Here is a 17098-nt window from a genome sequence, read left to right on the forward strand (position 1 = left end):
ACGTTTGAACACAAAGGGGAAGGATGTATCTACACACTGTAAAATGAAAACTGTATTTTTACAAAAATTGTGTGCATTTCTTTTGGAGTGACCCTCGTACCTTGGGGATCAAGACGCGGTTTCAACTGTATTCAATCTTTCTTTTTATTATCAGATCGCAAAGGGCTCAGTACCACTGAAAACCACATCATCAGGCGATATCTACATAGCAACGAATCATGAAAAAGTAACAGACGCTAAAATACTCACCAATACATAAAATTAAAAAAAAAACAGACGAAACTGTGCTCACCTAATTAATGTACAAGAAATTAAGTAGCCCGGAATTTGGAACCGAACATTCGCTGTCAGACCAAGCTAATAAACCACTAAATGGTGGTATGTCAATGAATCAAGATGATCTAGACATAGGAATTCCAGCCCACAACGGTCTGTGGGACCTCAATAAATTAAATAACGGAAATCCACTGGTAACACGAAGATACATAAAAAACGATATATGGATCTGATGAGCGGCTCGTTTAAAGAACAGAGAGGGTACTTCCGGTGCAGTGTCGCAGTAGCCCAAAAAGTTAGACCACGTGTATCGAGCAAGAATCCTATTAACGAAGAACACCTAGCACAACTCCATTTTGTGCGCATTCCCGGAGCACGGTACTTGATCTTCTCATTCCCTATTGGTTAGCCTCTTGTTTGATACACATGGTCCACTCTAATTTTGGGGTAATTGCGCAACTTCTCTCCCATCTGTGCTTTAAACTAGCCGCTCTTCAAGTTTCTATAAGGTTTTTTAATGTGTGTTCGTGTTACCAGTCTACTGCCATGACAATGATGACATCAGGAGCGCCCTAGGGAAGTGTGATAGGACCGTTGCCACTTTCTGTACACATTAGTGATCTGGCAGACAGCGTGGGCAGCAGTCTGCGGTTGTTTGCTGATGATGTTGTGATGTACAGGAAAGTGTGGAAGATATGTGACAATAGGTTGATACAAGATGATCTAGACAGAATTTGCAGTTGGTGTGATGAATGGCAGCTAGCTCTTAATGTAGGAATGAGGATGAGTATGAAAAACAAACTTGTAATTTTCGGATACAGTACTAGCAGTATCCTGCTTGACACAGTCACGTCGTTTAAATATCTGGGCGTAACTTTGCGAAGCGATGTGAAATGGAAAGATCATGTGAGGATTATGGTTGGAAGGCTAATGGTCCACTTCGGTTGGTTGGGAAAATATTAGGAAAGGTCGCTAGTGCAACCTATTCTTGAGTACTGCTGGAGTGTTTGGGATCCGCATCAGGTCGGGTTGAAAGAAGACATCGAAGCAATTCAGAAGCTAGCTGCTAGATTTGTTACGGTAGGTTCCACAAGCATGCAAGTGTTATGGATATGCTTCCGTAGCTAAAGTGGGAATCCCGGGAGGGAAGAAGACATTCGTTTCGCATAACACCACTGAGAAAGTTTAGAGAACCGGCTTTTGAAGTTGACTGCAGAACGATCCTACTGCCGCCAACATATATTTCATGTAGAGATCACGAAGATAAGATACGAGAAATTAGCGCTCATACGGAGGCGTACAGATAGCCGTTTTTCCCTCGCTCTGTCTGCATGTGGAACAGGTAAGGAAACTACTAGTTGTGGTTCACGGCACCCTGCACCATGCACCGTATAGTAGCTGTCGATATATGTATGCAGATGTAGATGTAATACGTTCACTCCCAACCGAATTTTGTGGACTTGTATCCATACACCCCAATGATTTTTATTCATTAACTAACGCTATTTAGAAGTTTTCTTAGCTCTTATGACTTAATTATGTGAGTACAGTTTTCTCTATTTTACATGTTTATAAAAGATTTTAAAAATTAAATTTTTTAAAATATTTTCATACTAGTGGGTATTTTAGGATCTGTTACTCTCTCATGATTCATTATTATTATGCAGATGTCACTTGAGGGTGTGTTTTTCCAATGTGACCTGATAATTAAAAACACAGACTAAATACAGCTGAACCGGCTTCTTAATCCTCAAGATGATTGCTCACAGCTCTGATTGCCTTGTCTATTATTTTTTTTTTTTTTTTTGTTATGGTGATGACACATTTGTGGTCTGAACACACGGGAGTGAAAGGCTTCAGGACTTTCTCCGGCATTTCAACTCTCTGCACCCAACAGCAGATTTACTATAGGCGGAAGCGAATGACGAGCTCCACATTTGGGACGTCCTAGCCAAGCGCGAAGCTGACGGCACTACATAAAGTGTGCAGGAAAACCACCCTCATTGATTTGTATCTCCACGCCTCCAGCTTCCATCATCCTCACAGAATGAGGGTGTGCTCTGTATACTGCTCCGCAGGATGTGTGCATTATCAGATTTTGAAGACCCACCACCCAAGCTCAACCGCCTTACGGACGTATTCAGAAGAAAGTATACTACTTACAGCGGGCCAACTCGTTTCAGTACCTGGACAGAACAGAAACAGAAAAGATGAACGTTCGGACTTTAGTCTCGTGAAATCCTTTGTAAACTCCACTCGTGCGTACTTGACCATTGATGCAGTGGCTTTGTACTCACAAGTCGATAAGTGCCATGACATTCGCCGATAAACAGTGAACAGAATAACGAAACGTTTTTCTGATATGGTTTGTGTGGCATATGTAACATATAGAAGCGATCCTACCCAGTTGTGAGGGTAAAATAAGATTGGCAGCAATCAGGAAGGTACAAAAAAATGGCTCTGAGCACTATGGGACTCAACATCTTAGGTCATAAGTCCCCTAGAACTTAGAACTACTTAAACCTAACTAACCTAAGGACATCACACACATCCATGCCCGAGGCAGGATTCGAACCTGCGACCGTAGCAGTCCCGCGGTTCCGGACTGCAGCGCCAGAACCGCTAGACCACCGCGGCCGGCAGGAAGGTACGTTTATGACATTTTTAGCTGGCATAATGACGTATATCGACTTGAAACCAATCTGCTTCCGCTGTTATCCGTAACCGTTGGTTACAAAATTTTTTTCTCTTTTGCTCCACTTTCGTAAATGGCTCTCCTACTACCTTCATAGTATAGTTCCGGAGTTCAAAAGTATTTGCATGCCCATATTTGCGCGATTTTAGTTGATGGTCATTTTTCTATCGTGTAGCAAAACCACACTGTAGTTAATTATTGTGCAATAATGCTCGATATGCTGCAGTCGTGCCCGGTACCGTCAGTCTACGTAGTTTTTTTAATTCGATTTCGGAGCGTGCCCATCAGCATATCTAAAGAATATAATGTGTTATGACGATATGAACGTAAGGACACCACAACACCCAGTCTCCGAGCGGAGAGAATCTCCGACCCCGTCGGGAATCGAAACCAGTCCCCTTCACTTAGCAATGAGCCGCGTTGATCGCGCAGTTACCTAGGCGGACAATCCACGTAGTTTTGAAGCACATAGAAAATGTTGCGGGAGGAAGGCTAACCAAAGACTGTGTTTTATTGCCGGTATACTTAGAAAATGTAACAGATCTACTAGACTGCTACACTATGCTTGCCCGTCCTCTCTTAGAGGTGTGGGATCCTTACCTGATAGGGTTGACGGAGTACATCGAGAGAGTTCAAAAAGGGCAGCTCGTTTTATACTGGCGCGAAATAGGGGAGAGAGTGTAACTGAAATGATACAGGATTTGAGGTGGACATCATTAAAACGAAGCCGTTTTTCGTTGCGGAGGAGTCTTCTCACTAAATTTCAATCACCAACTTTCTCCCCCGAATGTGAAAATATTTTGTTGTCGCCGACCTGCATTGCGAGAAACGATCACCATAATAAAACAAGAGAAATCACAGCTCGCACGGGAAGATTTAGGTGTTCGTTTTTTTCCGCGCGCAAAACGAGATTGTAATAATAGAGAATTATGAAGATGGTTCGATGAACCATCTGCCAGCCACTCAGATGTGATTTTCAGAGTGTCCATGTAGATGCAGATGTAGTTATGACCTAATTGAAGCTGCTCCACGCTACAGTCTGGAACCGCACGACCGCTACGGTCGCAGGTTCGAATCCTGGGTCGGGCATGGATGTGTGTGATGTCCTTAGGTTAGTTAGGTTTAAGTAGTTCTAAGTTCTAGGGGACTTATGACCACAGCAGTTGAGTCCCATAGTGCTCAGAGCCATTTGAACCATTTTTTTTGAAGCTGCTCCATTGCCGATTGGTTAGCAGTCTGACTATGGGCAGGAAGCTTGGAATAAAGACATCTCGCGTCACCGAGAATACTTTACACTTAAATACTTCCGCGAGAAAACTGTGAATGACGTGTTCCATCAGTTTCTGGAAATATTCGGATCCACTCATCTCGACATTCCAGAAAATGACAATTGAAGATGACAAACAAATGCCACCTGAGGTAAAAGGTAAGCGTTTCGAACCATCTACCAGTGAATTACCCGAGAATACCGTTCCTGAAGCAGATTACATCGATTTAAAAATGTATAGTATCGAATAAAACGTTTCGGTAAGGCAATTCCGACCTCGAAGTCGTTGTCACCGACCTCAAAATACTATACACCTGAAGTTTTACTCGAATTTGCTAAATTTGTAGTTTGTGATCCGCCGAATAGAATCCGCCATTTGGAATTTAGTAATTCCGACACTGGATTCGTAAACAGCGAACCCAAAAATCTGAAAAGAACAGTTTTTCTAGGATTTTATATTCGGTTTTTGTTATGTCCAAGTTTTGAAAGGAGTAGGCCTATTGTGCGGTAGAACATACAGGCCGAACAAACAGAACGACGAGAATAAGACAAACTCGTATCTGCCGGACGCCGGTAAAATATTGAACAAATTCGGCTGAATCTTGGCTCGATATAACGTTACATGTGTTTTCCACCCACGTACGAAAACGTGTGTACTATTAGACATGGTGAAAGATGAGTAAGTGTTAAAAATCCATTGAGACAAAGTAATAAAACTCACTGACCTGATACTGATACAAGCAGCAACTTAAGTGATTTATGTATTAACAAATACCATGCCAAACGTATATATTAAATCAATAGGAAACCCACTACAACTGATCTTACAATCATCAGCACTTCATGTGATCCAGAGTAGTGTAAAACCGCTTTTTAAAATCAATGTTCGTTGATAAGAATTTCGCCGGCCGGTGTGGCCAAGCGGTTCTAGGCGCTACAGTCTGCAACCGCGCGACTGCTGCGGTCGCAGGTTCGAATCCTGCCTCGGTCATGGATCTGTGTGATGTCCTTAGGTCAGTTAGGTTTAAGTAGTTCTAAGTTCTAGGGGACTAATGACCTAAGAAGTTAAGTCCCGTAGTGGTAAGAGCCATTTTATTTCATTGTATGCCAAAGATTAACTACAACAACTAACACAGTTAAACTCATTCAATAACAAAAATAGGTCCACGTCTACAGCAAAAGCGCTTACCAAAGTTCCGATCCCCGCCAACTCTGTCAAATATGTCTCCGTTTTCCCAACATGTCCAATCAGATTGCAAACACATTACGTGCTAAAACATCCAGATTGCTTTAAGTCATAACTTACATATAAAGAATGAAGTACATCATGAAACCGACATTTATAAACCGAATTTTTCTCTGTGCCCTAAATTTTTTATTGCCCATTGAGTTTCAACATAAGGTATGGATATCTACATCTACATCTACATTATTACTCTGCAATTCACATTTAAGTGCTTGGCAGAGGGTTCATCGAACCACAATCATACTATCTCTCTACCATTCCGCTCCCGATCAGCTCGCGGGAAAAACGAACACCTAAACCTTTCTGTTCGACCTCTGATTTCTCTAATTTTATTTTGATGATCGTTACTACCTATGTAGGTTGGGCTCAACAAAATATTTTCGCATTCGGAAGAGAAAGTTGGTGACTGAAATTTCGTAAATAGATCTCGCCGCGACGAAAAAGTCTTTGCTTTAATGTCTTCCAACCCAACTCGCGTATCATATCTGCCACACTCACTCCCCTATTACGTGATAATATGAAACGAGCTGCCCTTTTTTGCACCCTTTCGATGTCCTCAGTCAATCCCACCTGGTAAGGATCCCACACCGCGCAGCAATATTCTAACAGAGGACCAACGAGTGTAGTGTAAGCTGTCTCTTTAGTGGACTTGTTGCATCTTCTAAGTGTCCTGCCAATGAAACGCAACCTTTGGCTCGCCTTCCCCACAATATTATCTTTGTGGTCTTTCCAACTGAAGTTGTTCGTAACACCCAGGTACTTAGTTGAATTGACAGCGTTGAGAATTGTACTATTTATCGAGTAATCTAATTCCAACGGATTTCTTTTGGAACTCATGTGGATCACCTCACACTTTTCGTTATTTAGCGTCAACTGCCACCTGCCACACCATACAGCAATCTTTTCTAAATCTCTTTGCAACTGATACTGGTCTTCAGATGACCTTACTAGACGGTAAATTACAGCATCATCTGCGAACAATCTAAGAGAACTGCTCAGATTGTCACCCAGGTCAGGAATAGCAGAGGTCCCAGGACGCTTCCCTGGGGAACAACTGATATCACTTCAGTTTTACTCGATGATTTGCCGTCTATTACTACGAACTGCGACCTTCCTGACAGGAAATCATGAATCCAGTCGCACAACTGAGACGATACCCCATAGGCCCGCAGCTTGATTAGAAGTCGCTTGTGAGGAATGGTGTCAAAAGCGTTCCGGAAATCTAGAAATATGGAATCAACTTGAGATCCCCTGTCGATAGCGGCCATTACTTCGTGCGAATAAAGAGCTAGCCGCGTTGCACAAGATGTTTTCTGAAACCATGCTGATCACGTATCAATAGATCGTTCCCTTCGAGGTGATTCATAATGTTTGAATACAGTATATGCTCCAAAACCCTACTGCAAGGTATGGAAAACACGTGTATGCAGTCAGGCTGAACTCCTGCTGCCTGTATCACAGGGAAGATGCTGCATGAGAACTTGTTCAAATGCTTCAAATGGCTCTGAGCACTATGGGACATAACTTCTGAGGTCATCAGTCCCCTAGAACTTAGAACTACTTAAACCTAACTAACTTAAGGACATCACACACATCCATGCCCGAGGCAGGATTCGAACCTGCGACCGTAGCGGTCGCGCGGTTCCAGACTGTAGCGTCTAGAACCGCTCGGCCACCCAGGCCGGCCGCATGAGAACTCGCTAAGCGCTGTTTGCTGTAGACGCAGTTCTCAACACTTTCTTATAAATGTATTCAAAATATTTGAGCTCTGATCAAGCAGTAACGGAAAACAACAAAAAATTTGGAGTAGGAATTACAGTTCAGGGTGAAGAAATAAAAACTCTGAGGTTTGCCTTGTAATTCTGTCAGAGACAGCAAGGGACTTGGAAGAACAATTGAACGGAATGGACAGTGTCTTGAAACGAGTATATAAGATAGACGTAAACAAAAACAAAACAAGGAAAATGGAATGTAGTCGAATTAAACCACTTGATGGTAACTAAATTAGATTAGGAAACAAGACACTTCAAGTAGTAGATGAGTTTCGCTATTTGGCCAGCAAAATAACTTATGATTGCGCAGAAGAGAGGGTATAAAATGTAGTCTGGCAATGGAAAGAAAAACATTTCTGAAGACGAGACATTTGTTAACATCGAATATAGATTTAAGTGTTAGGCAGTCTTTTCTGAAGATATCTATCTGGAGTGTAGCCAAGTATGGATGTCAAACATGGACGATAAACAGTTAAGACAAAAGCAGAACAGAAGCTTTCGTAATGTGGTCTTACAGAAGAATATTGAAGATTAGATGGGTCGATCATGTAACTAATGAGGAGGTACTGAATAGGATTGGGGAGAAAAGAAATTTGTGGCACAATTTGACCAAAAGAAGGGATCGGTTAATGGGGTACATTCTGAGACACCAAGGGATCACCAATTTTCTGTTTAAGGGAAGTTTGGAGGGTAAAATTCGTAGAGGGAGACCAAGAGATGAATATAGTAAACAGATTGAGAAGGGTCTAGTTTTCTGTAATTATTTGGAGATGAAGAGGTTCGTACAGGATACAATAACATGGAGAGCTACATCAAACTAGTCTTCGGACTGAAGGCCACAACAACAAGAACATTTAAAAGATAAGATTTTGCCTCAGATACTCCGCAACTCTTCTTCTCAACATAACATGTACTGCTTGTTTGTCACTCCTGACCATTTGCAAAGTATTTTTCTAACGCTACAAATCGTATCAATTATTACTTGGTGTTTAGGACTAGCGATTTCAGCTGTGTGTGTAAAAATTCTGTAAAAAAAAAGGCTTAACACTCAGCACCACATACGAGGGACTTTTCAGAAGTCCGTGCAAAGTCCGAGAGATGGCACCAGCGGCGCGTATCGAGGTCATGTTTAGTTAGTAGCATCTTTGGAAGTAACGCTCACCAAGTTTCAGCCATATTGGTCTTTTTCTTTGTGTTTGGCATTCGCGTGAATCAAGGAAGTCGAGTTATTGTCAAAAAATGGACGAAAAAGTATTTCGTGTGGCGATTAAACATTACTTTATGAAAGGCAAAACGCCTCGTGAGACTAAAGAGAAGCTTGATAAGCATTACGGTGAATCTGCACTTTCGATTATAACAGTTTATAAGTGGTTTCAAAATTTTCGGGGTGGCCATATGGGCACAAGTGATGCTGAAAGTTCTGGACGCCCTGTGGAGGTTACGACTCCAGAAATCATGGAGAAAATCCATAATATGGTGATGGATGACAGAAAAGGTGCGTGGGATTGTTAGTGCTGTGTGCATCTCGAATGAACGGGTACATAATATTTTGCATAAACACTAGGACATGAGAACGCTATCCGCAAGATGGGTTCCGCGATTTCTCACGCTTGACCAAACATGGAATCGCGTGAAGTGTTGCAAGGATGGTTTGCAGCTGTTCAGGAAAAATCTGGACTTAAGCGTCGTTTCGTCACTGTGGTTGAAACATGGATACATTACTATGCTCCTGAGATCAAAGAACAATCTAAACAATGGGATACCAAGGGAACATCTGCACCAAAAAGGCGAAGACCATTCCTTCGGCCGGAAGGTTATGGCGACTGTCTTTTGGGATTCGCAAGGGATAATCCTCATAGACTATCTGGAAAAGGGTAAAACTATTAGAGTTGCATATTATTCATCGTTATTGAACCGTTTGAAAACCGAGCTGCAAGAACAACGCAGGCGATTGTACCGCAAAAAAGTCCTTTTCGATCACGACAATGCACGAGCACACACCTCAGCAGTTGTGGTCGCAAAATTAATTGAAATAGGATTCCAACTCGTTTCATATCCCCCTGTTCTCAAGACTTGGCTCCCTCGGACTACTATTTGTTCCCCAATTTGAAGAAATGGCTGGTGGGACAAAAATTTTATTCAAACGAGGAGGTGGTTGCAGCAACTAATAGCTATTTTGCAGACTTGGACAATTCCTATTATTCGGAAGCAATCAAGAAATTATAACAGTGTTGGACGAAGTGTATGAGTCTAAAAGGAGACTATGCCGAAAAATAAAAATGGTTTACCCCAAACACGCAAGTAATTTTTATTTTTGCACGGACTTTTCAAACGCCCCTCGTAAATGTATCCAGCGGTTCTTGGTACAGAAGCTCTTTCACCAACAGTAAGTTTATTAAAGCCAGTCACACGTTTGTGTCAACTAACCTTTTTGCTTCCATTTCGTGATTTCAGGTGTCTGGGTCGAACTGGAAACCCCGTGCTGCCAGTTACAGCCCCAACTGTGACGTGTGGGGGACGGCGGAGTTCGGCATCCCTCTGAGTGAATTGGCCAACAGCAACCGAGGGCGAGACCGCGACAGCGCTCCCAACGTCAAGGACTAGAAACAGAACCACCTGAAGAGGTGCAGCTGCTGCGAAACACCTGCGTCTGCCACGCCCCGTTTGGTCGCTCGCCTCCGTCTCTTATCACAGCCTTGTCTAAGGAGATTCTTGGTTACCACGTCTTATAATCGAAGTACTTCTGCTTGTCCAGCTCTGAGGCCACTGTGGTCGCAACAGCCTGTAGTCGTCCAAGCGGCCACAGTCTGGCTGCGACGGAGAAATGCAGTTTGCTGCTCCCGTGAAGCTACAGTCCTCATCCACGATGCGTTGTTAGTGGCTGATTTGATCAAAAAGTGTCATGAGCACGTCTAGAACCCAAATAAATGTTTCCCGTATGTCTCTTGAAACTGCCCTAATTATCTTCTCATCTCAGTTCCTGTCACAGCTGCTACAACAGCATACCTAGATTTCGTGCTTAGAGTATTTATTCATCATCAAATTAACGGAACGTAGCTACAGACATGATGAGTCAATACGACGAGGTGGAGATCATCTGTCAAACAACTTGGCTCTGTCGGAAAAACGTCCAGCACTTCACGTAATGCGGCATGCCACTGAACAATCTCAGTTCGAGGATCACATCCTACATAATAATAAACTCCTGGAAGGGGATTAAGAGAGGAATTGTTGGATCAAACAAGCAATATCCAAGAAGAACAATAGTCATGCTACCAAGTTTTCTCAGCTAGAATAATGTTAACAGATCTCATCGGCGTCGAAAGCTACATCCTGAAATTTTTAATTCAAATTTCCACTTGTAGTCTCCCTCTCCAGTCGTCTTCTGCGTAACATCACGTGTTGTGGAATTTATTTATAACGTGTTATAGCGTTTCAAACTCTACTAAACTCACGTGTGATGTTTAAATTTTTATTTCTTTGGAAGAGAATGTGAAGCTTCATCCTCCTTACGGACCATTTTTCACTTAACGATTCTATATTTCTGTCTGCGGAGCGAAAATACGAAAAGGAAGTCATTGGCCTTAGTGTAATTCCAAGGAGTCGGAAACTCTTCGTTTGCCGCTGGTATCATTGCTTCTCCCCTAAAAACGTATATTTCAACACAACGGTTGTAATTTCATAATTAACTGTACACATTTTGTGCAACGTTACGCTACTTGTACGCTCTGGTTAAAAAGTAAATTCGTACCAGCACAAAATTGTGCGTACGTAATTGCAATGACGCTTTCAACCGTATCAAACGCAAGCGTTGCGCTACATTTGGCCAATAACTGATTTCAGAAAATCTTATGAAGGATTCCCACACCAGCAAATGACTTTTTCTGTGCTGTCTGACCGAAAACCAGTTACCACGACAGAATGTGAGAATAGAAGTGAAGCAGAGGAAATAATTTGATTGTGAATTGAAGTTAACTTAAATTTCATTCACTCTAAATGCAAGACTGGACTATGACTCGCCACAATGGTAAATAAGATTATTACTATGAACCCTGTAAGTTTTCACAGCATCGTTCCTTACTTTGTATGTTCTTACAATAATATGCTGTAGCACTGACACACGCTATGTTGCGTGGGCGAAGATAGTAGTAGGTTTTTAACTGTACGTTCTCAATGACTGCGTCCCGGAGAACAAGACGTGTTTTTTCCTCACTCAGTAATAGTAATATCTGATGGACATTATAAACAACAGAAAACTTAAAATTAGCAAAATAAGTACTGCATTTCTGGAGCAACTAAGACAAAGAAAACGGACTCTTCCTTGTTATGTAATATGTTAGACCTATTACTGAAACACTACTTCCATGCAGAGTAGTACATCTGCATAAAACTAGGGACATTTTAATTATTTGTTTTTGTTATGCCATCAGTCAGTGTCTTCTACAGACGCATGAGCGGTATGGTCTTCCTGAATATCCAGTCAGTAAAGCAATATATTCTGTTTAAACATCGTTACACTACAGTAAACAAAAACAGAAACTTTATACTAGCGGGCAAGTAAACTTTGTCGAAGTGTCTTCGCAGGAATGATCAAGGTAAATCTTCACACTGAGAAAATTCGCTTGATACGATGCTGTTGCAAGAATCGTCCTTAATAACCATGGAACTCTGAAGATACCAATATATTTCCAATATAACGTCATTTAATGAGACAATTACGGAAATTACACTGTAATAAATAGTTTCTAATTAGTCTGTCTATAAGAAAAGAAAATTGGACTATAAAATATGAATTTGTTGTGCAAATTCATTGACAAAATGTCGTTCAAAAGTTAGATGGAAGAAAGGAGACAAACAAGAAGTCCAACCACATTAATTTTATTCGTTTATTATCTGGAAGAAGATGTTTTGTATTTGTAACATTTCTTCTACCCAACATATTGTTTTTGGCGATATTTTTTTGCGTAAAACTGAAAAGAATGAAACAATTTTTCTTTAAGGGATATTGTTTAATTATATATTTTTTGTGAGCCTTTACTTTACATTTTAATCAAATTAAAGACAAATTTTTGTTTCGTTATCAATAATCTGAGCCTATTAATTCTTTCGTAGAAATCTATCTTTCCACCTTAGAGAACATTTAGCATGAAATCTGTGTTCGTACATCCTTGTAGCAACTTTTGGATGATTCTTTCAAGCCATTATTACACCACGCATATCTTTCAATAAAGTTATATTTTGTGACAGTGACATTCATGATATCATGCGTAAATGATATTTTGTATACTAATGTTTATCTTTCGTTGTGCGAAAGTAAATGAACGATGGTTATGGTAGAAATAAATTTTAAGTTTAAAAATATCTGATGTCACCCACAAGAAAATTTCTTCCACGGTTTCTACGACTTTATTTTGTAAAATGTTTCTCGCGGTGAGATAGTTCTTAAGCGATCCATGCTCATAATACCGGTACTCTTAATGAAAATTAGTATGTCTCATGACGAATGTTTTCTCTCAGCCGCGTCCAATGAAATACTTGATCTATTTTCGGAGATATTTTACATGTGTTGTAGTGAAATAATGGCTTATCCTTCTACATTCAAAGTCCTTGTTGTTTAGATCTGTATAAAACGTTAGAACTACCTTTAATTTTAATCCCTCGCCGAAGGTAATTATGTGTCAAAAGACTCTACATGTAATTCGAAGATGAGCAATAAACTTTCAAATTTCATTGTGCAATTAATGTATAAACTGAAAGGCAATCATATTTCATGTGATCTATATGAATGTTAAACGCTTCTTCTCTCTTGGCACTATTGTTTCTGTAGACATAAGTGAACTGATGTCAATATATTTTCCACTTTATAACATGTGGGAAGCATTTCTCTCAAGTGCCAAGCAGTAAAAATATTACTATTTTTTGTTCTGTAGAATATAACTAAGTCTATTGCTGTTGATTGATGAATAGATTATTAAAAGGAGCATCGTTTTTGTAACTCTGTGTTCGTCATTTTACACCTGATTCCTTTTTTGTAACTTAGGCCCTACTGAGGTGTTAATCTGATGGAGATGCAGATGTAAGAGCTGTAAGACAACTTCCATAAGGCGATCCCCGATTTAGTATTACTCTCCCTCAATTTACAAGAGAAGTTACTAAGTAGCTGCAGTGATACTGCTAAAGGAAAGCTATCAAAATCTTCATGTTTAAGTAATGGAACTCCAGTAGCGGAATAGGTATTACCTCTCTTTTGTTATTTTTATTATTACTAAGCAGAAGAACATCGATTGATATTTAGCAAATCTATCAGTTCGCTAATGATCTAAAGTTCACTCGACATTAGCGCGAATTATTAAGTGTCAGATGCCACAAAATATTGAAAGTCCCGACTGGTTTAACCAAAGTTAAAAGTCCAGTGGCACAGTTCCAGAATGAATCACCCGAAAGTGCTGAAAAAAAAATTAGAATCCAACCTGACCATATCAGAAACTAAGTCCTGTAGATATCCCATAACACAGTTCGGAATGCTCAAAATGGTGCAAATGGCTCTGAGCACTATCGGACTTAACTTCTGAGGTCATCAGTCCCCTAGAACTTAAAATACTTAAACCGAACTAACCGAAGGACATCACACACATCCATGCCCGAGGCAGGATTCGAAGCTGCGACCGTAGCGGTGGCGCGGTTCGAGACTGTAGCGCCTAGAACCGCTCGGCCACCCAGGCCGGCAATGCTCAAAAAGAAACAGAGTCGCATAGCAGGACTGTAGTGGCTTATTACGGAGGCAGTCGAATGGGAACAGAATTCTACAGCTACGATTTTGCAGCGAAGTCCCGCTTGCTTACAGAAACAATCGCCAAAAGACACAACGCGTGAAAAACATTATTCCGTACTTTGTTCCACACCGAAAATATCCCAAGTCCGGCTTCTGCGCGAAAAATTCTGTCTTCAGTTTGCGCACAGGCGCAAAATTCCAGCAAGACAGTCCTGGCGTGGGAAATGCATACGGAACTCTGTCCCCGAGCTTTGTATCCCATTAAATTCCCTCGTCTCATAACTGATTTCCATTGGCCACCACTTCTTTGCTTAACATTTTACATAGAAGAGTAGTCTTAATTCTGTTTCCACCATTATATGCGCCCCCAAATTCTCATAAGAAAAACTTAAATTATACAAATTTTTACCTGCAGTAGTTTCACAGAAGTAGTGTTTAAATGTTTTTCAATTGTCTTCGCAGAAAGGAAAAATAGTTTTTGCCCATTTGTGCCACTAAATAACATTACAGTGCTTTATAAGGCACCAGTTTTCATAGATATTTGAAGAGCTCGGTCTGATACCCCGATCAGAATTTACGTATATACGAAGGTTAAAAAATATGGACAAAAATATGCAAAAATTATTAATAAAGAAAGGTAGCATAGCGTAATAATTACAAATATCACAAACTAAGCAATTTGAAATGTGTATAACGCCATCCGCTATCATACGTTGCCTTGATATTCGTATATGTATCGTATCAGTGGTGGTTTCCCGTTGCCTTCCACTGATGAAATGAGGACAACACAACACCCAGTCCCTGAGCGGAGAAAATCTCCGACCCAGCCGGGAATCGAACACGGGCCCCTTGGCGTGACAAGCCACCCCGCTAACGACTCAGCTATCGGGGCGGACATATTGGAGGAAGGAATGACTTTTACCCCACACATACATGATTGAAAATTGAATACTATGAAGATGATCCGAGCACTCACGCCGTTTTTCTCGAGAGGGAATCTAAACCCATCAACGAAATTTATAGAGCAACTGTACAGCCCTCCCTGCTGTACGGATCGATGTTTTGGAGAACAACATGTAGCTGTAATATACAGGGTGAGTCACCTAACGTTACCGCTGGATATATTTCGTAAATCACATCAAATACTGACGAAACTAACGAACCGATTCCACAGACCGAACGTGCGGAGAGGGGCTAGTGTAATTGTTTAATGCAAACCATACAAAACTGCACGGAAGTATGATTTTTAACGCAAACCTACGTTTTTTTAAATGGAACCACGTTAGTTTTGTTAGCACATCTGAACATATAAACAAATACGTAATCAGTGCCGTTTGTTGCATTGTAAAATGTTAATTTCATCCGGAGATATTGTAACCTAAAGTTGACGCTTGAGTACCACTCCTCCGCTGTTCGATCGTGTATATCGGAGAGCACTGCAACATACATCGCGTTTCTACAGAATGATCTGCCAACGTTGCTCGAAAATGTCCCACTGGAAACGCGTTGACGTATGTGGTATCAGCATGATGGTGCACCTGCACATTCCGCAATTAACACTAGGCTGACCCTTGACAGGATGTTCGACAGGCGTTTCATAGGACGTGGAGGACGCATAAATTGGCCAGCCCGTTCTCCTGTTCTTACACGTCTGGACTTATTTCTGTGGGGTACGTTAAAGGAGAATGTGTACCGTGATGTGCCTACAACCCCAGAGGATATGAAACAACGTATTGTGGCAGCCTGCGGCGACAGATGTACTGCGGCGTGTACGACATTCATTACTCCAGACAATGCAATTGTGTGCCGCAAATGATGGCCACCACATTGCCATCTATTGGCCTGACATGTTGGGACATACTCTATTCCACTCCGTAATTGAAAACGGAAACCACGTGTGTACGTGTACCTCACCCCTCATGGTAATGTACATGTGCGTCAGTGAAAAAGACCAATAAAATGGTGTTAGCACCTGGACGTAATGTGCTGTTCCAGTCTTCTCTGTACCTAAGGTCCATCACCGTTCCCTTTGGATCCCTACGTATTTCGGTGCTCTCCGATACACACGATCGAACAGCGGAGGAGTGGTACTCAAGCGTCAACTTTAGATTACAATATCTCCGGATGTAATTAATATTTTACAATGCAACAAAAGCACTGATTACGTATTTGTTTATATGTTCAGATGTGCTAACAAAACTAACGGGGTTGCATTAAAAAAACGTAGGTTTGTGTTAAAAAACATACTTCCGTGCATTTTTGTATGGTCTGTATTAAACAATTACACTAGCCCCTCTCCTCACGTTCGGTCTGTGGAATCGGTTCGTCAGTTTCGTCAGTATTTGATGTGATTTACGAAATATATCCAGCGGTAACGTTAGGTGACTCACCCTGTATGCAGTTTGCAACTACTACAAAACAGGTGTTTGAAGTGGAGTCTAGGCGCCCCAAGGTGGGCCAGGATGAGAGAAATACACGAACTGACTGTAGAAAAATCCGTCGCTGAAAAGACAAAAGACCAGGCAGCTCGTCTTTTTCACAAATTAGACGAGTATCGGGGAAATGTCTGCCGACTTGTGAATGTAGGCCAGGCCCTACCACAACATTGGCACAAATACAAGGAGCCTCAAGTCATTATACCACACCCACATAACCATCCAAGATGACGCTGTTCAGTTATTCGGTATCTTACATGTAAATAGTTACTGTCATTCACTCTTACGACAACCCAACTAACACCCTCAAAGGAGTAAAGGACCCACAGAGAGCCCAAGTCCCCAGCAAGCGAATACGCAGTGAAGTGAAACTATCAAAACTTGCTACCCCAGAAGAAAAAAAAAAATCACCAAAGGCGAGCACTCTTAGGGCACAAAATACCCCAGCGGTTGCCGTGCACGGACCCTTTAAGCGCGACCCCCGATCAAACTTCTCTCCCCGTATGAAAGCAGATGACTGTCGTGACACAAAACGTTCTCTCTACTTAGAGTATGCACTGAATAGAAAGAAAAGGCAATGATAGAGGACATAGGGATTAAACTGACGTTGCAGTTGGTAACTCCTAACATGTAAT

At 41.3% G+C, this 17098-nt stretch overlaps 1 protein-coding gene across 1 annotated transcript in view; it reads left to right on the forward strand.

Moving 5' to 3' along the window:
- LOC126092634 (gamma-aminobutyric acid type B receptor subunit 2) overlaps positions 1–13232 on the forward strand; it is a gene marked incomplete at its 5' end in the record, with an annotated part of 461219 nt that extends 447987 nt beyond the window's left edge. The window contains one exon of the mRNA XM_049908357.1: positions 9711–13232. Within this exon, the coding sequence (XP_049764314.1) occupies positions 9711–9860 (150 nt within the window). The remainder of the gene's footprint in view (positions 1–9710) is intronic.
- Between the last annotated feature and the right edge of the window lie 3866 nt (positions 13233–17098).

Source organism: Schistocerca cancellata, chromosome 7, assembly GCF_023864275.1.
Source record: "Schistocerca cancellata isolate TAMUIC-IGC-003103 chromosome 7, iqSchCanc2.1, whole genome shotgun sequence".
Lineage (NCBI taxonomy): Eukaryota > Metazoa > Arthropoda > Insecta > Orthoptera > Acrididae > Schistocerca > Schistocerca cancellata.